This window comes from Vespa crabro, chromosome 1, assembly GCF_910589235.1.
Source record: "Vespa crabro chromosome 1, iyVesCrab1.2, whole genome shotgun sequence".
NCBI lineage: Eukaryota > Metazoa > Arthropoda > Insecta > Hymenoptera > Vespidae > Vespa > Vespa crabro.
Window position 1 is genome coordinate 14,543,177 of NC_060955.1, and position 21,084 is coordinate 14,564,260.

Consider the following 21,084-nt stretch of genomic DNA (forward strand, 5'->3'; position numbering starts at 1 on the left):
TAAACATTAGTTGAAAAATGTTTTTATAAAAAGTTAGTATTTAACAATCTTTGAAATTACGGTTTTTATATATATTTTCACAAATATCAGGAGAAATATGTATTTTCTAACAAAAAGTATCGAAATAACTGTAGAGGAATTTAATTATCTTCCAAATTGCAATACGTTTCATAGATTTTAAGATAATTTATTCTAAACGTATACAAAAAATCTTTTTATATGTATATAAAAACATTTTTATACATTATATACATATCATCTACATTACATATATTTTATATGTAATATAAATTATATAAATTATATTAAACTTCCGAGGAAAAATATATTTGATTTGAAGGGATCAATATAGTGAAACTGAACAATTTTATTTATAGGTTATATTTTCTAAAATATGAAACTCATCAACATTTTTACAAAAATGTTATATAATTCTTATTTTTTATATACTATGAATAAAAATATTACCTTCCAAAATTTATTAATACAAAAAAGCTGTATTTTCTTTGAAAAAAATTGTATAAAAAATGGTGTTCTTTTCAAAATAGTTTATATACAAAAATAAAGCTTTTTCAAAAAATCGAAAAAGTCATGTCCTTGTAAAACTTTTATCTTTAAAATAATACCATGTTCATCAAAATCGATTAAGATCAGGATTTATTGTTGCTATAAATGCTGCTTTCGAAATTTTTTGTTATTTGTTATGAAAAGTAAGCTTCGAATAGTTTAATTTTGCTCATGCCTCCACTACTGATTTTTCCGTGAAGTAGACATTTGTCTGCTTATTTGTGTGCGTAAATAATGTTCAAATTTTTTGATCTATTCTAAACGCAAAGAAACACGTTTTGCAATGCTCACATAGAGAAGCTACGGTAACTCACTCAGACATTTTAATCAACTTTGACAGATGATTCTATGGTAAAAATAAGAAAATACCTATTCAGTTGTTCATGCTGATGAAGTCTTACTTTCTAAGATATAGTTAAATTTACAAAAATGTATTGTTTTCTTTATGTTATATATTAAAAATATAAAAATCTTATAACTAACGTTTAATAAAATGGTAAACACCTAGATTCGTAATTCAAGAATCCCGGTTGAGGCTGGTTGATTTATTCAGTTCTTTTTTATTGTATCAATATAAACGAAAATAATCAACTAATTTATTCTTTTTATATCTTACATCTTATATATTATTTATTATTTTCTTGAAATCACGAGTTTATTTCCATATTATCTATCAGGTGGAATTCCCAATGCTATTTCTTTTTGTAGTCTTCCCATGTAGAATTAGTTCACTTTATATTATTACTATTATAATAATAATATGTAGTATATAATATATAATATAACAATATAATAATAATAAAAATGATGAGAAGAAAAAGTAAAAGATTTATATATATATATATATAAATATTATATATATCATATATAGGCTACAATATATGATGATGTTGATTTATAATAATAATAGCAGAAAGAATATATTTAAAAGAACAATGTACAATGTATAATTTACATTCGCTAGTGTCTCATTAGGTGCATTTCATGTGTCAATTCGCGTGATGATTTTTCACGCGAATTTTCAATAAATTATTTTTTCGATAATTTGGACACATGATCATCTACCAATAGGTATATCTAATACTGTTGAGATACGATAGTAAATATGTAATATTTCTTTTATTTTTGACCATTTTCGTTTATCTTTGTCTTTCAGCCTTATAATCATATCATCAGTTTATAATACTAATTTTAGTTTTATTCCGTTTTTTCTTATATCGATCTTATTTTAATTCTTATTGATTTTGTGAAACTGTAATTTGTATGATATTCTATGATGAAATCGATATGAAGAAAAAATGGGGATTTCTTAATAATTAATTATCCATAACGATATCACTATTTTTTAAATAGATAAGTGTAATAAAAATTTAAGCAATTCCAAAGGAGAAATCGTCGTCGGTCTATATGCGGACTTACTTTATTTCAAGAGTTTGGAAAAACCCTACGATTAGCAAAAGAATCTTAGCAAATACACATTGTTCAAACATGTATTAGTCTTTATCAAAATAAAGGAATGTTCGGATAAAAAATTCTACATTTTTGATTTGAAAACAATTTCAAATAAGACATCCTTATTACCATCTATCTTAAGTTTCCAAATAATAACACGCCGTCGTTAACTTTATTATTATAATGTAAAATGCCCTGTAAGAATTCAGGATGAGCTTTGAAGAAAAAAGCTAATCCGAATCTTGATAAAATATAAAGTTTTATTACTATGCTTAATTAAAAAAAGAACTTAATATATTGTGATCTAAGACAGTCTACATTCGTGTAATTTGTCACACGTCTAATACTCTCGGCGGTTACTTCCGAACTGTGCTTCCTGGCTTTCTTTATCCTTTAACTTTATCCAAACAGAATAGCGATAGCCGTATGCATAACACATACATTTATTCAGTGATGCTGACACTCACATCCCATAATAGTAATGTACATACTATTTAAATATTTTTATTATTATTATTATTATATTTTATATTATATATTATTATTATAGTAGTAATACTAATAGTAGTAATAATAGTAATAATATAAAATGGAACTAGTCTTATAGGGAAACCACAAAAAATAACTTTTTACAAGATTGTAAATAGTATGGAAACGAACTCATGTTTTGATTTTTATTACAATAATATATAATGTATAATGTATAAATATATTTATTAATTATTATTTTTGACAAAATAATCGACAAAATACTTTTTATGTATAAACGTATAGATTTATACATTTAATTATATGTATTAATTATATTTACTATTCTTAATACATCTATCATAAAACAAATATGTACTCGTATTTAGTACGGCAAAACACATGCTACCATTAAAGAAGGATATAAATATGAAAGACTGGAAACTTATGAGTTCAGTCTACTAATACTATCTACTCTGACTTACACTAACCCGATTGTTATGTTATGAATGCATAGTGGAAATAGTGTTCTCCTGTTATACTTGTAGTATATATTTTGTTTATATTTGTCTATATTTCTTTTTGAGTTAAAGGTAATAAACAATAAATAGGTTTATATTAATTATAAAATTAGGAAGCTTATAATTTTGTTCACGGTACGCAATATCACGATATGAGATATATAGAATGTTTCAAATTTGCTTTGATTTGCTAGAAAAAAAATCAAGTTCTTTTAAAAAAGATATGGATGAACCCAATATTTTTAAAAATATGACTTTTAAGACTAAAATTTTTTCATTTTTATTATCTCAAACCCTTCGAATCATATATTTTCTTTCATAAAAAATAACTGAGATATTCACACTTCTATTTTTATCTCTTTAGTATTTATTCATCTATTTTACATTTATATACGAATGTTATTACATTATTACATATTTATTCTAAATAGTTTGCGATGGATACACGTTTGATCTATTTATTGTTAAAACAATTATGATATCGATTTCATTGGTCGATTCTAAAGTGTAATAAAAAAGAATACTTTTAAGCACGAAGGCGAGAGAAAAGTTTTTTCCATAAAGTTTGCATGGCCAATAGCATAAAAAATTTGTCAGAAGTTATTTTCGCTCAACATGCTGCAAGGAGATAAAACTAACTTACTTGCAGAATATAAAGTTATTAGTTGAGGTATTCAATTTACTAAGTTACTCGGAAATGGGTCGCCGTTATGACGACATTTGAATTTTCGCGGACTGACCATCGGTATGTTTCTCATTTTCACTCTATGAATATAGCAATTCTGTACATTGATTCATGCGAATGTTCGTTTACAGAGCTTATTCATACATAGGATTTATAAATAGGGTTTGTTTTATCTTAAATATTGTTGCATTATGTGTATATATATATATTACATAGACATATTATTACAGTTTGAGTTCATGTTTGTAACTTCCTCTATTCTTTAATCCCTTCTTTTTTCTCTCTATTGGATGGGAGGAAATTTAAGAAATGTCTCGCTGTTATTACGTAGAGTCTTTCGGAGTCTTTCAGACGGTCTCGTATTATCAGTGATTTTTTTCGAAAAAACAAAGAAAACAACGAGAGTGGTGGCTTTGCCTTCTTTCTCCTTTTCTTTCGCTATATTCCAAGGAGGCGTTGAGAGAGAGGGAGAGAGAGAGTAAGATACAAATCGAGAGATGATCTCGCCCTCCTGAGTCTATTTGCGGGGACAAATGTTTACAATAAACTGGCAGCGTAGTAATTTTCCTGCGCCACGTGCCTTCGGCCATAGACAAAAGAGTTATTGTCTAGCGCTGCCGCCCTATAGAGGATTGTTCGTCTATGAAGGAGAAAGAGGAGAAGGGAAAAAGAAGTGGATGGGAGTATGCGTAAAAGAAAGATACAGAGAGAGAGGCAAAGATGTCAGGCCGTAGGCGCGTGTACATGCAAGAACGATTCTCGAATTGTACTTTTTATCGAGAAACTGATTTTCCTCTGGTGTTCGTAAGATTGATATGCTAAAAAGAAGAAAACATAGTAAGACTTTGGATGATCTTGTTTTCGATCTCATCTCTCTGCATCGAAGGACTAGATTGGTGCGTGAGAGAAAGAAAAAAAGAGAGAGAAAGAGATACTAACGAAGGGATGAAAAGATAGTGCAGAGCGAATACGAGAGAGACCTGTATAGTTGGTAGCAGATGCAGCCTGCTGCGTTGGTGAAATTAAACCGCAGAAGCGTGTTCGTACCATGGGAATTTCTCCCCGTATCAAAATTAAAGTCACGTATATGTCTTCGACGAGTAGATTCGAGTAGCCAAGTAACGAAGAAGAGACGAGGGCCGAGTTAAAACAAGCTGCGATTAAAGCTCGATACGTGTATGCACCGAGCTATGAGAGTAAGGTTATTCTAAAGCGACGTTGCTTCTTCGCCTTCGAAAGGATCGTGCTAAAGAAATCGAGGCCGCTCGAGTATACCAAAATTAAAATCATACCTTGATAAAGGAGAAAAATCTTTAAATGTATGCGCCTAAGCCTTATACGATTCAAAGTCCTTCCTTTCTTTTTCGCTCAACGAAAGATATCCGTTATCCTTACTGACTCTTTTTTTTTTATTTCCCTCCTTTCTTTTTCTCTTTCACATCGACTATGTTAATGGATATAATCCATAGAGAAACTTGCAACAAGTTAAATAAATTCTTTATCAGCAAATTGAAAAACTGTGAAAGAAAGAGAAAGAGAAAGAGAAAGAGAGAGAGAGAGAGTGAAGGGGAAGAGAAATGAAGAACAAAAAAAAATATTACGAAACTTCTCTTATTTAGCTTTTTCTTCCTTTTTTTTAATATTTTGCTTTTTTGCTATGGGAATTTGACGGATTTCCTTCGCTCGTTAAATGTTTTACCACTTAAAAAATGAAGACTGGGAAGTTTTTTTATAAAATTTTTATCCTCTTTTCTCTCCTTTTCTACAACTCGATAACATCCTTTTTTAAGCTACTTTAAATATAAAGTTGGTAAAAAAAGTAATAATGAATAAAAAGCGAGATCGATTTCCTGTAATCGAGTTATTACCCCAACAAATTTTCGCTTGTTATTTTAGATTGTCATTTTAAATTTAATTCATATCGATTGTAAATGCACATAAGAAAAAGTTATGATGTTTGTCGATTCGTTTAAATATGTATATAACATCGAATTATTAGTAAAAGGCATCTTCTTTATACCTGATGATCTAAATTGTCGGACAATGAGACCAAGTCACGCAATTTGGTATGCAATTTGGTATATAGATGCTTATATAAATACAGATATGTATGTACCTATGCGATGTATACATGGATGATCTTCGCTCTACGAACAAAAGTAAACGCTGCGCATTAAAATTCAAAAGCTGATGTTGTGTTTCATTATTATTGACTCATGAATCATCAAGGAGAAATTAGCTTCACAGATTACGTGATCGTAAACTCGTTCGACAAGTTAAAATCTTGAGATGTTATATGTACATGTTTTTAAAGATGATTCAATTGTAATGATTCTCTTTCACGAAAGTTACATTCGAAATGTAATGTTAATGTGACATAAATGCTGTTGAGAAGGTTTCTCAGGAATAATAGATATCCTATTTTTTTCTCGTTTCTTTTTATAATAAAATGAATATCAAACGAAATAAATTTTGTTCTTTTTTTTTATTTCTAATTAATTGAAATTTCCGTTTCAGATAATAAGGACGATCGTGTCTTTAAATAAAGATAAAGGACAATAACGCTTAAACTATGTATCATTAAGGTAATACAACGAACGCATTTAGATGCATTTATAATTCAATAAGCGAGGAGATGAAAATTTTATTGGCGAACGTGTTTCAGGGTCCGTAATAAGTATAAATAGTACCTATGTAGTCTCGTATCTGTAAAAGGTGCGACATACCTATACGGTGTATTCGTCTTCTTTCTCATGGCTTTCTCTAAATGGTAGTTCGCCAACCAGTTTTTATACGGATTACATTTTTCCATTGACTTCATGTGCTCCATTTCGTCTACTTTCAGTCTTCATTTTTTTCTCTATAGGCTCCTCTTTTCTGAGAATAGTAGAGATTTCACTGAATCAACTATGATTTGAAAGATCGAAGAAATAGTTCACCCTCAGATAGAACAAAACTTTAACTTGAATTGTAGTCGACATGGAAATGTGGGTCACGGTGCTTCGCCAGACCAATGCGTGGTTGCTCGGAGGATAGCAACTAGAGGTACGCATGGGTATCCGGCATGCGTACCGCGCCCGTAATCCTTGAGAGGCGAATCGATTCGCTGCGAATCCTGCGATCCTCGGTGCACCGCCGATAATCTTTTCACTATCGTTATACTCTATAATTTTCCATTTAACTGCGCATACAACAAATTTTATCTTCTGAAAATGAAATTCTCAATAATTATCTTTTTTTTTCCCTTAATTTTATAATTTCTCATGTTTTAATTCTATTTTACGTATCGTTACTAATTTTAAGTACTTTTTTTGAGAAACAGATATTATAAAGAATACAGGAGAATAGATATTTTATAAAGTTTACAAATAAATGATCGAAAAATCGCTTCAATGCAGCCTCTTTTTTTTAAGACTAATGTTAATAAGTACTAGATTAGCAAAAACAAGAGTTAGTTTCTCGTTCGAATACGGCATCTTGATACGGATATATGAAAAAATCATGTCGATCCGTACTATATAAATATTGCTATTTGCAATAGAGATAAATGTTTAGATTGCATTTATATTACGTTTATATTATGCCACTTGCGATGTTGTACGTTTCGATAAAATTTTACTTTAATTTTATAATGCATCAGTTTTATATGATTTATTTACACGCGAGTACACTAAATAAATAAATACATTTGAAATAATTTACCTAGATACTCAGATCAATATTTGCAATTCAAATGGGAACTTTGTATAATGTGGAAGGTATGGTCTTATTTCTTTTCAAACATACACATACACGTACAATATGCAAATCAAGTTTAGCATTCTTTTTGTCATATGTACTTATATAAATAAGAATATATGTTCTTATGCTCCTTTATCTGCGACTGCCTAAGTTCTTAATCAATTAATTAGGACAAGAAATTTAATCTATCGATTAAAAGATCCAATAAAAAAGGAAGAAGAAAAGGAACCAAAAGCGGTGGTTGAGCATCACTGTCAACCAACGTATTCCCACTGCTCAGGCGAACGCGCCGCGCGCCCCACCAAACCATAGCCAGCAACCACCGCCACTACCAACGAACTCCCCCCTACATCTCGTAATGGCCCAGCTCCTCCACACCCCGCTTCCTGCGTCCGTTGCGCGCAGCCACTAGTCTACGTCGGATGCTTGCCGCGTGTGTATCGTTTTATCTGTCTGTGCTTGCCCTTTTTCCTCTCTTTTCCTACACATACCTCTCTTTATTTACCATCACGAATTTCGACGCGATCGAATAAAGAAGAAATAGAAAAGTGTACGAGTACGGTTATCCTCTTTCGTGTCTCATTTCCTTGTGGAAGGATCTTCGCGACGATTCCTCGTTCTTCTTTTTTTCATTTTCTGTTCCTTTCTCTCTCTCTCTCTCTGTCTCTCTCCCTCCGTTCCTCTCTCCCTTCCTTTCCCTCTACACATACACACATATATATGTACAGAGCGAAGGGAGAGAGATAGAAAGAAGCTTTGCAAGAAGGAAGAAATACGGGTCTCGTCACGACCGCCCCACAAACGTTGCGTCGTTCAGTGATTTGTTTTGACATGTGTGCATAGGCTGCCATATTGGATTATAGAGCATCGTAGCATCCTGGTGAAGGAGGATTGAAATGATTTGCGCGTCCTAAGGAAAACTGGTGAGTAAAAACGTTTTTTGATCTTTCTCCTTTAAACTTCCATTCTATTGTTTCGTATTCCCCTCTCTTTTGTCTGTTTCCCTTTCTCTCTCTCTCTCTCTCTCTCTCTCTCTTTTTCTTTGACTGTACAACGAAACAATGGCGTTTTCGTGTCGCTCGATAATGAGCGTCGAGACAGCGATCACGATAAACTGGCGACGGTTTAATAATGTGCGTTCGAGCGCAGGAGAGTTGGCCGAATGCCACTTTGATTCGATCTACCCTTTGAAAGCAGGAGACGATTGACAACTTTCCGAACGTTCGGATGTATTCGAGGGCTTTCTCTTAGCTGTTCGTTGGAATCATCCCAGTGCTGCTCGATACTGACTCGTGGGAAATGCAAAAAAGCATGGCCGATGATCGCTGATCGATTCTCCCTCACTCTCTTTTGTCATTTTTAACGTTCTTGACTTTCTATCGTTTATGCCGATGACTATGACGACTTTAACGACAATTACAACTACAAAAGATGACGGTTCTTTCAGATCGTTCTTAAGATTGAGAAAAAAGCAATAATGGTGAATCATATAACGAATTAATGCATAGTCGTGCTACCTACTAGATGACACATTTTCATTTTCATACGAATGATTAAATGGTTCGGATTTGTATTATAAGTTTCAATTAAAGATATATACATGCTATTTATGCATTATGTAAATATGTAGAAACATGAACAAGGTTGTCTATTGTATCGATACGATCAACTCAATATTAGAAAAATTTTGTTTCCACTAACGAAATCGATATTTAAAATGATACCACTCTATGACTTTGTTAGTTTCTTTACCGCTTAAAAGATCTCACATACATACGTGCGCACACATGGGCGCGCATACTGACGTACAGAGCTCCGAATCGTTTTGACCCAGATTGCTGAACGTCATTTTTTCTTCTTTTTTATAGTCGTTTATTAAGGGTCACTCCTTTGATCGTTCGAACGTACAATTATCACGTTTAAACTTAACGAATTCGCAAAACAAGTGTGTATACATATATGTATTTGGTATAAAAGAAATTTTTTTCATATTATTTATATATCTATGTGTTTGTACTGTCAATTAAATCAATTTTATGTGCCTCATAGGTTTGTATGTTGCGTTTGATCATGTAAAATTTTCCAAATAGGTTCAGACATTGTTTATTGTAAAAAATCTTATGTATATCTGCGAAGAATGATATTTGTAAACAGAAAGAAAAAAAGAGAAATATATTCGTTGGAATGTACATATTATACTTCGTTTGCATGTATTCAATCAAATATACGTGTCCTAGAGTGCATATCCATACACGGGTGTGTACACGTGCATACATTACGTAAACTAATATATAGAAAGCCAATAGATTTATTTATTTATACACTATGCTGTATCTATCGATACTGTTCTCTATCGATCACTAATAATTATATGTGGATTAGAATTACCTATATTTTAATATGTAAGACGATGTTCGCAGTTATTATAAAATTTATATGCATAGGATATCCGATGTAACTGAGACGTGTATAGTGAGAAACGCTAATATGAAAAAAATAGTAAACTAACGACTTATATCTTACTTTCTCCATTAACATGTTAAGTGCCCTAGCAATTTATACATAAAACGATATTTTCCTCTTTTATACTTCTCTAAGAGATGTATAATGTGATATATTTTTTTATATTTTTTAAAAAATGTAATAACATGTGCACTACATGCACACAGTCGTCAGTAACCAGGTCGACAAACAACCACAAAAGCAGGCGATCAAACTGGACGAGTACATCGCAATGAGTCGACCGTACATCGCTCCAGTTTTCATGGTCGCCGCGACCAAGTGCGTACATGCCCATATTATTTCTTTAAATGTGATGCTCGTTGGCAACTGCTCTTAAATTTTCAGATGTATAGAATAAAAGATACAAGATAATTCATTGTCATGCCGTATATATTAGATTTTACTCTTATTAAGAAATATACTTTTAGTTGCATAAATGTCACTAAAGAAATTTTAAAAACCTTTTCAATAAAGTCTATAAAATTCAGTCATCGGTGATACTCATAGTATTCAATGTGTTAAATTGATGAATTTGGAAATTTGTGGATTACGTAACGATAAGAGGAATGATTCAAGAACTCCCACGCATATACGTTTCTCAAAAAGAGATGCGTAGGAAGAACTCTGTAGCAGCTTTTTGGCATGATACCAAAAACATCAATGAATAATTATTGTTACTGTTTATAACAAACTTAAAGACAAATTAATGATAAAATATAAAAGTGTTTCCCTTTTTTAATTCAGGCACATATTTTATTCATATCTCATTTACATATACATTTTGTTGATGTTGCAAAAATAACACGTTTCTTTCAAAAAATAGTTTTATTTTCTTTTGAACTGATAATGAAATTGAATTTGTTAAAAGACAAAAGAAGGGATGAAACGAAGATATTTTTGTCCATTTGAAAAAGGGAGAAGAGAAAACGAGGAACACTGGCACGATTTCGAAGTACTTTCGTGCCTTCGTAATCGTTTTTGTTTACCGTTAAGTCAAAATTGGCTGAACTCTCGCTGTCTTCGTTGAGGACGACGTTACAACCGGTTCACGAAGACCATTATTTTCGCCTCATCTTTCGTCGTAGCAGCGGTGCTCGCTTCGGTTCGAAAGAACAAAGAAAGTCGTCCTACTCTTCATACTTGATGCACGCACGCACACATACACACTTTCGTTTATTTATTACAGATTGTGCTATAGGATTTTAAATTTTAACGTGACAATATTTTTTTTGCGTATTAAAAATGGAAAAAAAGAAAAAATTATCTTGAACGAAAGTTTAATCACAAATTAATATATTTTATTTTTCGAAAGATATCGCTTATTTTTTAAACTTCTCCACATTCGTGCGATTCGAGTAATTCCTAACTCTAACTAAAATTTGAAATTGGACCTGCTCTCTTTGAGTGCGTTTATTTGACGTTTCTTCGGTGCTTTACCGAAGCTTTAGTTCGTAGACGGGCCACCTCACGTAATATCCACGTGTACGCCGTCCTTCCCCCCCCCTCTCTCTCTCTTTCGACTATTCATAGCCACACAGCAAAGCGGGTCACGTTCAGTATTTTTCAGCTCCTGTTACGCGAAACTAGAAACAGATTGACAATGAGAAAGTAAGGTGCAGAGACAAAGGTATATGTATGTTAATGTATGTACACCACTAACACGAAATCGAAAAGATTTTTTTTTAATGTTTCAAATTATCAAGAGTAAAACAAGAAAGATAGAAGAAGATAAAGAACTAGTCAAGTTGACATTTTCGAGAAAATTTTGGAAGTGAAAGACAACACTCCATAGTAGACGCTTTCATAAGACACGTTTAAGATGTACTTTTTCATTTTCTTAGATGTTCCCTTGACGAACCCTTTAATCCTTAATCGAAAGAGGTCGTATTGCGTTTCCAGTATTTAGCGTTACGTCTAATCGATATTCGAGTTAATTGACGTTGCCATAATATACCGCATCTGCTATCTTCGTGCCTTCCTATGTGCTATTTAGGGATAAGAAGGTTAAGCGTACAATTATATGTTTTCTTATAATTTTCGTTTTTCAAAATATCCAACGAATATTAAACGGAAGCTGTTATTTTCTTTGAAAAATGAAAAACCCCTTGTCCTCGTCGCGCAAGTTTAAATTTCGTAATAATTTCTTCTTAATTATGTTATTAGATCTGAGACTAATTTATTTATTCTTATATTTTTCTACATATTTTATGGACGAAATTTCCGTTTTTCATACTATTTTTCATGCCATCTGTATCGAGATATTTACACGTTGATATGTTGACTTTGTTTTCTAAAATATATTATGTTTTTATCTTTTTTCAGAAGGGAGCATACACCAAAACTCAATTATGAATCCTGAGACGATGATAGCGAGTCATAGTTAAGGTAAGAATTTTTCCTCCGTGAAAAAATCTAAGGAGAGAAGTAAAATAAAAGGCTCGTTTGTCCGAATATTTGATTATACTCGTTGCACAAGAGCAAAACAAAATTTAGAGTAGACACAATTAATATTTAGTGGATTCGCGAAATTCGAGTCATTAGATCAAATCAACGAAGTCGTTTTTGGCTAACGACTATTGCGTTTTGACTTGCGAGATTGCAGCAATAACGAATGCTTTCTCAACATGCTTTTACGTGTAAATAAGTAGTGAGTATGAGCTATTATTAGAGAGCATTTTTTGCTTCTATCGACGACTACTCATCTCCTTCTTCCTTCTTCGATTTTCGATCGATTTCTCATGGATATGATGAACCAATATGTACTTGTATGCATCGTATATACGTAAGATTCTGTAAAATGAGAACGCAAGAATATTCACTGAAAATAGAATATTCACGAAAAATATGCACTAAAAAGTCTGAAAAAAGTCAATTTTAAAAATGGCTAACATGATACTTTAAAAACTATTTAACCGATTGGTTGCAAATTTTGGAATATTCCTTCAGTGCATATGTTGTTATAGCCTATACTAAAATGAATTCAAAATATTTTTTTTCATCCGTTAATGATACGAAAAAATATAAAAATCAGAAATCAAATATCAATGTGTCACCATTTTTTCAACTATCGATTTGCTTCTTTTATTTTGCTACCTGCTATAGCTAAACTCGTTCGAAGTAAGAATCACTTAAGTTTCTTTTATTTCAAATGAATAGAATAGCGAGAATCACGTGGGCCATGGGAAAATGTCCAAATGTTTACGTTGCCATAAATTTTTATTATTTTTTTCTAATAAAAGTTTTAAACATTACAGAAACATGAATAAATATATGAAACAAATTTTGACTGAAAAAATTGTTACTTTTAAAAGTTACTTTATGTTACTTTATAAAAAATATAAAAACTTGTTACTTTATAAAAAAATATAAAAACTTGTTAAAAAAACTTTACTATAGAATAAAATACTCCCTTAAGAATATTTTTCAACTATTACAAATAATTTTTATCAAAAAATACATCCAAAGTTTCTTCCTCAGATTGTCTTTTCTTCATTACATTATACTATTTCGTTTTCGTCGGTAAAAGATGTAGGTTCAAGAGGAACAAGTAAATACAGAGTTTTTTAACTTTTATCAATTATACCTAAGTTAGGTACAAAATTTCAATTCAGACGAATCATGAACCAATTTTTTTTGAATTGTAATCAACTTTTGTGGCTAACTATTATCAGATGTAATAAAACTAGAAAAATATCTTGATTCATACAGAATTATAACAAAGTCATTAATGAAATCTTATGATTATAAAGAAAATTATTAAACTATTTATTATTTCAAATATTAATAATTATACGAACACATATGAGATAAAAAAATAAAAACTGTTTAAAAGTCCAGTATATACTTAAAAGCTTCCATAAAGCAACACAACTTTTTTAGAACACACTAAAATTGCCGATAAATGTATGGTATTTTAATAATATAGTTACAAAAGGAACACGTGCCATAAAATTTCTTAACTTTCGACAAAGTTTGATGCTTCGTGAGTGTACAAATAAATAAAGAAATTCGGTACATTTTTTCCTTCGAATAGTACAAATTTTACAGCTTCCACAAAATTTTTGAAATTGACTTTTTTCTGGCTTTTCAGTGCAAATACCCCACTGTGGAATGGACGGGCAGATACGAATAGACAAATAAAAAGTAGAAGAGAGTTTGTGAGAGACCAAGAAAAAAGATGGAAGGAGAAAAATTAGCAGAGTAAAGAGTATGGACTAAAAAGAAAAGCGAAAACGAAAAATATCTTATAACGAAGAGTAAAAGCAATGCGTTTATTGGATTTTCGCCATAAAACGCATTGTACATACTATACGGTACGTGTATCTACGTATTTACACCCTTATTTCATGAATAGCTTCGCCGAGCATGCGTTCGCTTAGGCTCACAAAAACGAGTCGCCTTTTGTATGATCTACTCTTTATTTTTATCTTTTTCTTTCTTTGTATTTTTATTTTAAAAGAAAAATCGTCTGTAAGCAAACGCGTCAAATGTGTGCGCGCGAAGAAGTCGCGGTTACTTTTCCTATCTGCTCGTTACGAATTTAGCGCGTGTACGTAGGTAAATAAACCTACGTCTATTTTTTAGGTCCAGTAGACTGAACCTCAGAAACGATTATATTTTACGTGGAATGAGAATAGTCCAGAGTTCTTCTGAAAATCTCTTTCGACTACCCCGCTAGTATTTTTCCATGTGTATTTTCTCTTTTCTGTTTTTTTCATTTTATATAATTTTTCTATTGTGTATATTTTTTCCGATAATCAACATTAGTTTGAATTTAAATTATAAATTATTAATACTCTGTCTAAATATATGTACATCATCGTATGAGTTTTTTACTCTAAATTTTATCATATTCGTTGTCATAGCTGATAATAGAGCTTTCCTTGTATTAATTTAATTTACCATAGGGAAAAAATAGATCAATGTGCAAAAAAATAGTGTAACGTCGAAATTTGTTGTGTCACGAACTTTAGGGGGAATAATCTCGTAAAGTAAAAAATGGAGGAACGTATGCAGATAGATAGATAGATAGATAGATAGATAGATAGATAGATAGATAGATAGATAGATAGATAGATGGATAGATAGATGGATAGATAAATCGATAGATGGACGGACGAACAGACAGACAGACAGACAGACAAATAGATAAATAGAGAGTGAGAGGATTAAGATCGGACCATGATAAATTTATAAAAAAGATCTTTGTTTTATGAGTGAGTTGGTGCAGGGCACAATATCTTACAATCAAGATTATGGATCTACTACTCTCACGTTTTATTTCGCGAGAGTTTTCCTTCTACATGCTTTTTCTCCCATCGTTAGACCTTCCTGTGAATCTCGCGAAAGCGAGAAAGACCAAAGTTTCACTTTGGTACTGTTCATTGTTCGAATCGACGACTTTAATCATGGCTCCTTTTAAGGGAATACGCATTTCACCCGATGAATTGTCTTTCTTTTTTTCTTTTTTATCTATTAGTTAATAATTTAAAATATTAATTAATTAAAAATATTAATTTTTATTAAATATTCTGTAAAAGTAGAACGTGTTGTATACGAAAAAATTAAATAAGGTTCTAATTTAGGAATATTGATATAAGAAAAAAGTGTAAGAAAAAAGTTGCATTTATACGTGGACAAAAAGGTGAAACGCAGATGTTGGACTGCACATGCAGCACAGCTTTGAATAGGAAGATGTCCAATGTGAGAACGACGTGCCTTCCATCCTGGTCGAAAACTTCCCTCCTATGCCTCCCTCTCTTTTCCTCTTTTTCTTCATTTTGTAATTTTTCTTCTCTTCAGAATAACTCGACATGTTCTATTTTTTCAATAAGATTAGATGACGTACGATTTTGCAAAATAGCATTCACATGTAGCGAGTACTCAGATACAAGGATAAAGTATGACAGGTTAAATTAAATCCGAGCCTTGCAATTAATACAAGATTCTGTGGGCTTTGCGTTTTTGGATTAAGCACTTAAAATTTCCATGGCCCTCTGGGATTCTCTTTAACTCTGATCAAATATTTACTTTTATTATCTCGTCTTAACCTTTGAAATACTTGATTCAACTGCTTTAATTTAATTTTACTGCTTTATATTATTTCTTTTTCAGCGTGGTTTTGTAAGTTTCACAGTATCTTTTGTTTTGAAAGAAAAACTAAAAAAAAAACAGAAGTGTTCTATGATCAGTAAGAGAATAGAAGGTTCTTGTGTTTTTATAATTACTACGATCGTACTATCGCAAAACTGTCATAAAATTTAATTATTCATACAAGTCTTAGTTAATTATTCCTTTTCTACCAGCATGAAAATACATCGAATCTACGGACATTGGCCCAGAATATACAGAAATAGGACGATCGATTGTTGGGGTCAGTGACTCAGATGAATTTTCTCTCAAAGAAAAGAAGTTATTGATTGATATTGTAGCTATCAAACATATATCGTTATTGTTAAAATACTGTCACTTTGAACGTAGTAAAATTTATTATAATTTCTTTTTGTATCTCTACCGATTATTCGCATTTTTATTGCAGAAAATAAAAAAGCTGAGAAAAAAGGTTCACTTCACGTTTATCTTATTGTGTCTGTGACATAATTATCCTATCATTGATCGACAATTATTTGATGTGGAAAATTTTCGTACTTAAAGCTTAATTTGATGGTTAGATATTTTAGTAGATATATGATGATAGTAGATATTTTATTATGAATAAGAGACATGGAAATAAAATACTTATAATGAAGACATAGATCCGTCGCGCTTTAAATAGATGTCGATAGTGAGTCATCGGTCATCTTTAATACTTTTGGCCCAAATCGTGCATTCGGTATTATGTTATGAATTGATTCATAATTCGTATATACAAGTAGATCTAGCAATATGAGCCGTTTTTTATAAAAATGGTATAAATCTATTTTCTTTGTTAATAAAATATTTAAGAGTTTGCATTTCACTCAATTCAAAGATATTGACAAATAATAATTTTTTTCCATATCTTTTGGAATGTAAATTAATTTAAATTTATTATCCATTAATTCTTACAAGAATTACTTTAAAAAATAAGAGTTTTTATGGGCCATAAATAGATTTACATCACTTCCATAATAAATGATTCATATATTCGCTACTACAGCGTAAGGAATAGAACGTATTTTGTTCATTTGTTTTTTCTTTTTCATTTTGCTTCATTCGCATTGTATGCCTTTATATATAAAATAATTCTAGGTAAGATAACCCTGCGGGTGAGATGACTCGGTCTTATATTTTATAGATATAGTGCGATTTTCAAATATTTTTAATGATAGAATTGACAATTATTTTAAAACTCATGAATTTTTATTTGTTTTTAACTAAGAAATTAGATGTTATTTATAATACAGGAATTAAATATTTTCAAAAAATTTCTGCTTGTTTATTAAATCATAATTTACCAAAAAATAATAACTTATTTGAATACAGTAAATTAATATAATATTTAAAGGTTATTGAAATTAGAAAGTAAGAGATATTGATAATTAAACCTGACTCAGCTAATGTAAAATTGAATTAAATTATAGCGAAATTGCAATTGGTTTTTTTTTTTTTTAATCAAATTGCTTAAATTTATGGATATTATAGCCAAACTTAAACATTCATATTTTTTTTATTAAAAAGAAAAAAGAAAAATAAACAAAAACTGAATATATAGAAAAAAGTAATAAATTTAATTGTCCTTTCTAAGCATTCGAGCAGAAAATTCAACTGTGTTAACTTTCCTTTATTATATATTGTTTTTATATAATAAAAAGAAATTTAAGGAAACAATGTGTTGAACAAAAAGGTGAAGAAATTTGTTTATAATATCTTTTTAGTCTTTTTTGCTGTTGAATATGCAACTATACCATTATTTACATTCATTCCATTCATTTTCTTATTATAGTCAACTTCTTCAAGTTTTTCTTTTACATTCCTTTTTTCTATTTCCACTATATTGTCATCATGAATTGTACTAAGAAATAATACATCTCTTTTATCTTCAAAAACATTATTTTGTTTCTATATTTTGCAATATGTTCCCTTTCTTTAGATTTTCATCAAAGATAGAACAGATATCTTGACAAGATAACAGATAGAAATTTCGAAAAAACAAAGAGAAAAATATACTTGGAAATTTATAAATATTTTATTTGTGCAAATTTTTTCAAATGATTTTTTTTATTTCTTTGTTTAAAAATAATCTTAAATATTAAATTTATGAATATACTTTAGCTTTTACCAAAATTTAAATTGAAAATTAATTTTAAAACTTAAATTTAAAGAAGGTAATTTTTTTCGCACGAGTATATTTGTCAACATCAAAAAATACCATTTATTTATGACGAATATACTTGTCAAAAACAGTTAAGAGATCAAGATATCGATCTTGGATGAACGTATCGTGTTTGGGTTCGACAACCCGTTACATCGAGCTGGACAGACAACTCGGATAAGGCTAACGTTGCGCGATACTTTAGTTTCATACTTTCTCTATCATTACTCGTTGCGTAACGGCGGAACGCTTGACCTAACGCGTACTCATAGGCTAGTAACAACTCAAGGAAGTGAGAGGAAACAGGCTATCGACACGTTGGGACTTCTTGAGAGTAGGTACACAAAATCTATTATTATAATGGAACAGGGAGAACATCTTTCTTGGACGATCACAAATCGTGTGTCGAAACGTGCTATAATTCAACAAGAAATCGATATAACCACTTACATAATATTATATATGTAAGTGTATATTGGCTTAATAATCGTTCTACGTGTCACGTGTTACATCATAAGTACAAGAAATTTACTGTTCGTCTATACTTTTTCTTTATCTATTTCTATCTTATACTTTTGTAAGTTTATCGTCGAAAGTGATCATTCATAACGTACATAATCGAGTGAATCTTTCAAATATAAGAACTTTTCTGGTTTCGAATATTCCGCGTATATCTTCCCGATGATATAGCTCATCATCTCGCTACTTTTCTCTTTTCCTTAAATCTCTATATAACGCAGATCCTTCAATATAACGCAGTTTTAACCAGTCGTTTTTTAGCAGCTGACTCGATTAGGAGATAGTGTCCCATAGAACCTAGCGAATAATCTTAGGTTTTATACATTAAACATGATCATACAATATATCTTAATATTAAAATATTTATATTAACATAAATATCATGTTAAAACTAATCAGGCAAAATTCTTTTAAAATTGCTAACCAATCATTATCATGTTTCACGAAAGTGTTCTGAATTTTCAATGAAATTGATTCAGCAATACTGTTACTTTTTAACTTCATAATTTGTTATAAAGGTAGACAACAGTTTTAAAATAGTCTTTCAATTTAAATAATATATAAAAAATAAAAAATATCTTCATATTCTGTAAAAGTTGTATAAAATTCCAATAATATCATTTCGACTATTAACATGTTATTACAATATGTTAATTTTTAAAATAAAAATGTTTATAATCAAATAAATGCCATTTTGAAAATTGTCAAACAATCAATCTGAAATTTTTCTTCAGATATATCTATTAACTATGCGTAAAATTCTTATATTCATTCAGCTAATTTGTTTTTAAAATTTAGAAAAATTTACAAACATATTTAGAAAATGTTATAATTTATGTAGAATTTTAAACAGAATTGAAAAATTTCATTTTTATCAAAATGGTGTAACGAGACAATGGTTATTTCGATACTCCTTGGGGCCATGTTAAACAATAATGTAGGAAAGAATGAAAATGTTTCTTCAACCGATATTATAAGGGAAAAGCCCAACCAGACAGCTTCGAGTAAAGAAAAAATGTACTTGGTAAAAATACAACTAAATATTCGCTCTCGCTCTCTTTTCTTCTACTATAGAAATAGAACAATATAGTTTTTGAAAGTTTCAATATTTTTTAAACTGGCCAATCAGTTGCGTCACTTTCTTTGTTAACTCTACTTTTGTATGAGAAATATCCTAATAAAAATTTCGCTTGGAAAAAAGTGAATGATAATTGATTGTATTTTCTCTTAACGTTAGTAGTAAGCGTCGAAGGGATGATACTCACTCTGTCACGCTATCCTACTATTTAAACTTGGAAAAAAATGAGGTCGTAGACGCAGAAAGAAAAAGAAAGGAGGAAAGTAGTCTCCTACTAGGTTGAGTTTGAAATTAGTTTCATTTCGTCGTGGTGCTTTGCGATTTGATGTGTTATGGTAAGCGAGAAGTCGAGTCAAATTGAAGGCCTAGGATATGGATTAAGAGTATAGGCTGGAAGGTGCAAGCTAGGGAATGCCATTCTCGTTCATCGCCTTAGCACCACTTTAATTTTGGTTTATACTGGATATTATCGATTCCCAACCTCTGTGACTACGCGCGTTTTCTATCTTTTCTCTATATCCGAGCAAATCTTCAAATTTAAAGAAATTTCATCACGAGGGATTTCTGCTAGATGGATGTACTTCAGGATCGATTTCGAGTCAAAGGACACCAAAACGTATATGAAATTTTCATCAAGTATAGGTATGTATTTGAAACTTATGCTAATTTAATTGCAATTCGTTTACATGCTCTATTTTTTACATCGTAATATTATTTAAATAATATAATTTACGAATTCGTAATGATTGACAAATTGATCGCGTATTATAGTTTTAAGTGTGTTCTTTCTATGCGTCTACGCATAGCTTGTATGTGCGTATATGAAGTTCGATCAAATATATTATACAATCGTGACGTCGGCAAATAACGAGAAAGGAACTTTCAATTTTCTCGAAGATTCGCTTTCAATACTCTCGAGTCGTATTTATACGCATGTATGTTGTGTGTGCATGTATGTAATGATAAAGAGGGAGAGAGAGGGGGGAGGGAGGGGAAAGAGAGAGTTCAACTAATATCATATACCGAGATTTTCTTCTCTTCTTTTCTTCCTCCCTCCTTCTCCTCTTTCTCTTCTCTTTACTATACGCGCTTCGACAATCTTAGTTCTCGTTCAAGTTCAGCAACTTTTGTTATATTCGATCATACAATATATTACCAAGTTAATTATGATTATTTATATTCTTCCTATTAGATGGCATTACTGCTATTCTATATTCTTCGAGTTCGATACACTCATTTCGTTTCTCAAAACGTAAGG

At 30.7% G+C, this 21,084-nt stretch overlaps 1 protein-coding gene across 12 annotated transcripts in view; it reads left to right on the top strand.

Annotated features, from left to right (window-relative positions):
• The window catches only part of LOC124430019, a 100,309-nt gene that overhangs the window by 30,863 nt on the left and 48,362 nt on the right, over positions 1–21,084 (top strand). For 2 of the 12 annotated variants that reach the window (XM_046976222.1, XM_046976397.1), the window contains exons 2-5: positions 8,278–8,357; positions 12,259–12,321; positions 14,027–14,249; positions 20,398–20,468. In XM_046976222.1, the coding sequence (XP_046832178.1) occupies positions 14,202–14,249; positions 20,398–20,468 (119 nt within the window). In that variant the 5' untranslated portion in view covers positions 8,278–8,357; positions 12,259–12,321; positions 14,027–14,201. Of the gene's footprint in view, positions 1–7,848; positions 8,358–11,499; positions 11,564–12,258; positions 12,322–14,026; positions 14,250–20,397; positions 20,469–21,084 lie in introns of those variants that run through there. The other 10 variants (XM_046976138.1, XM_046976309.1, XM_046976051.1 and 7 more) reach the window with 10 other exon arrangements.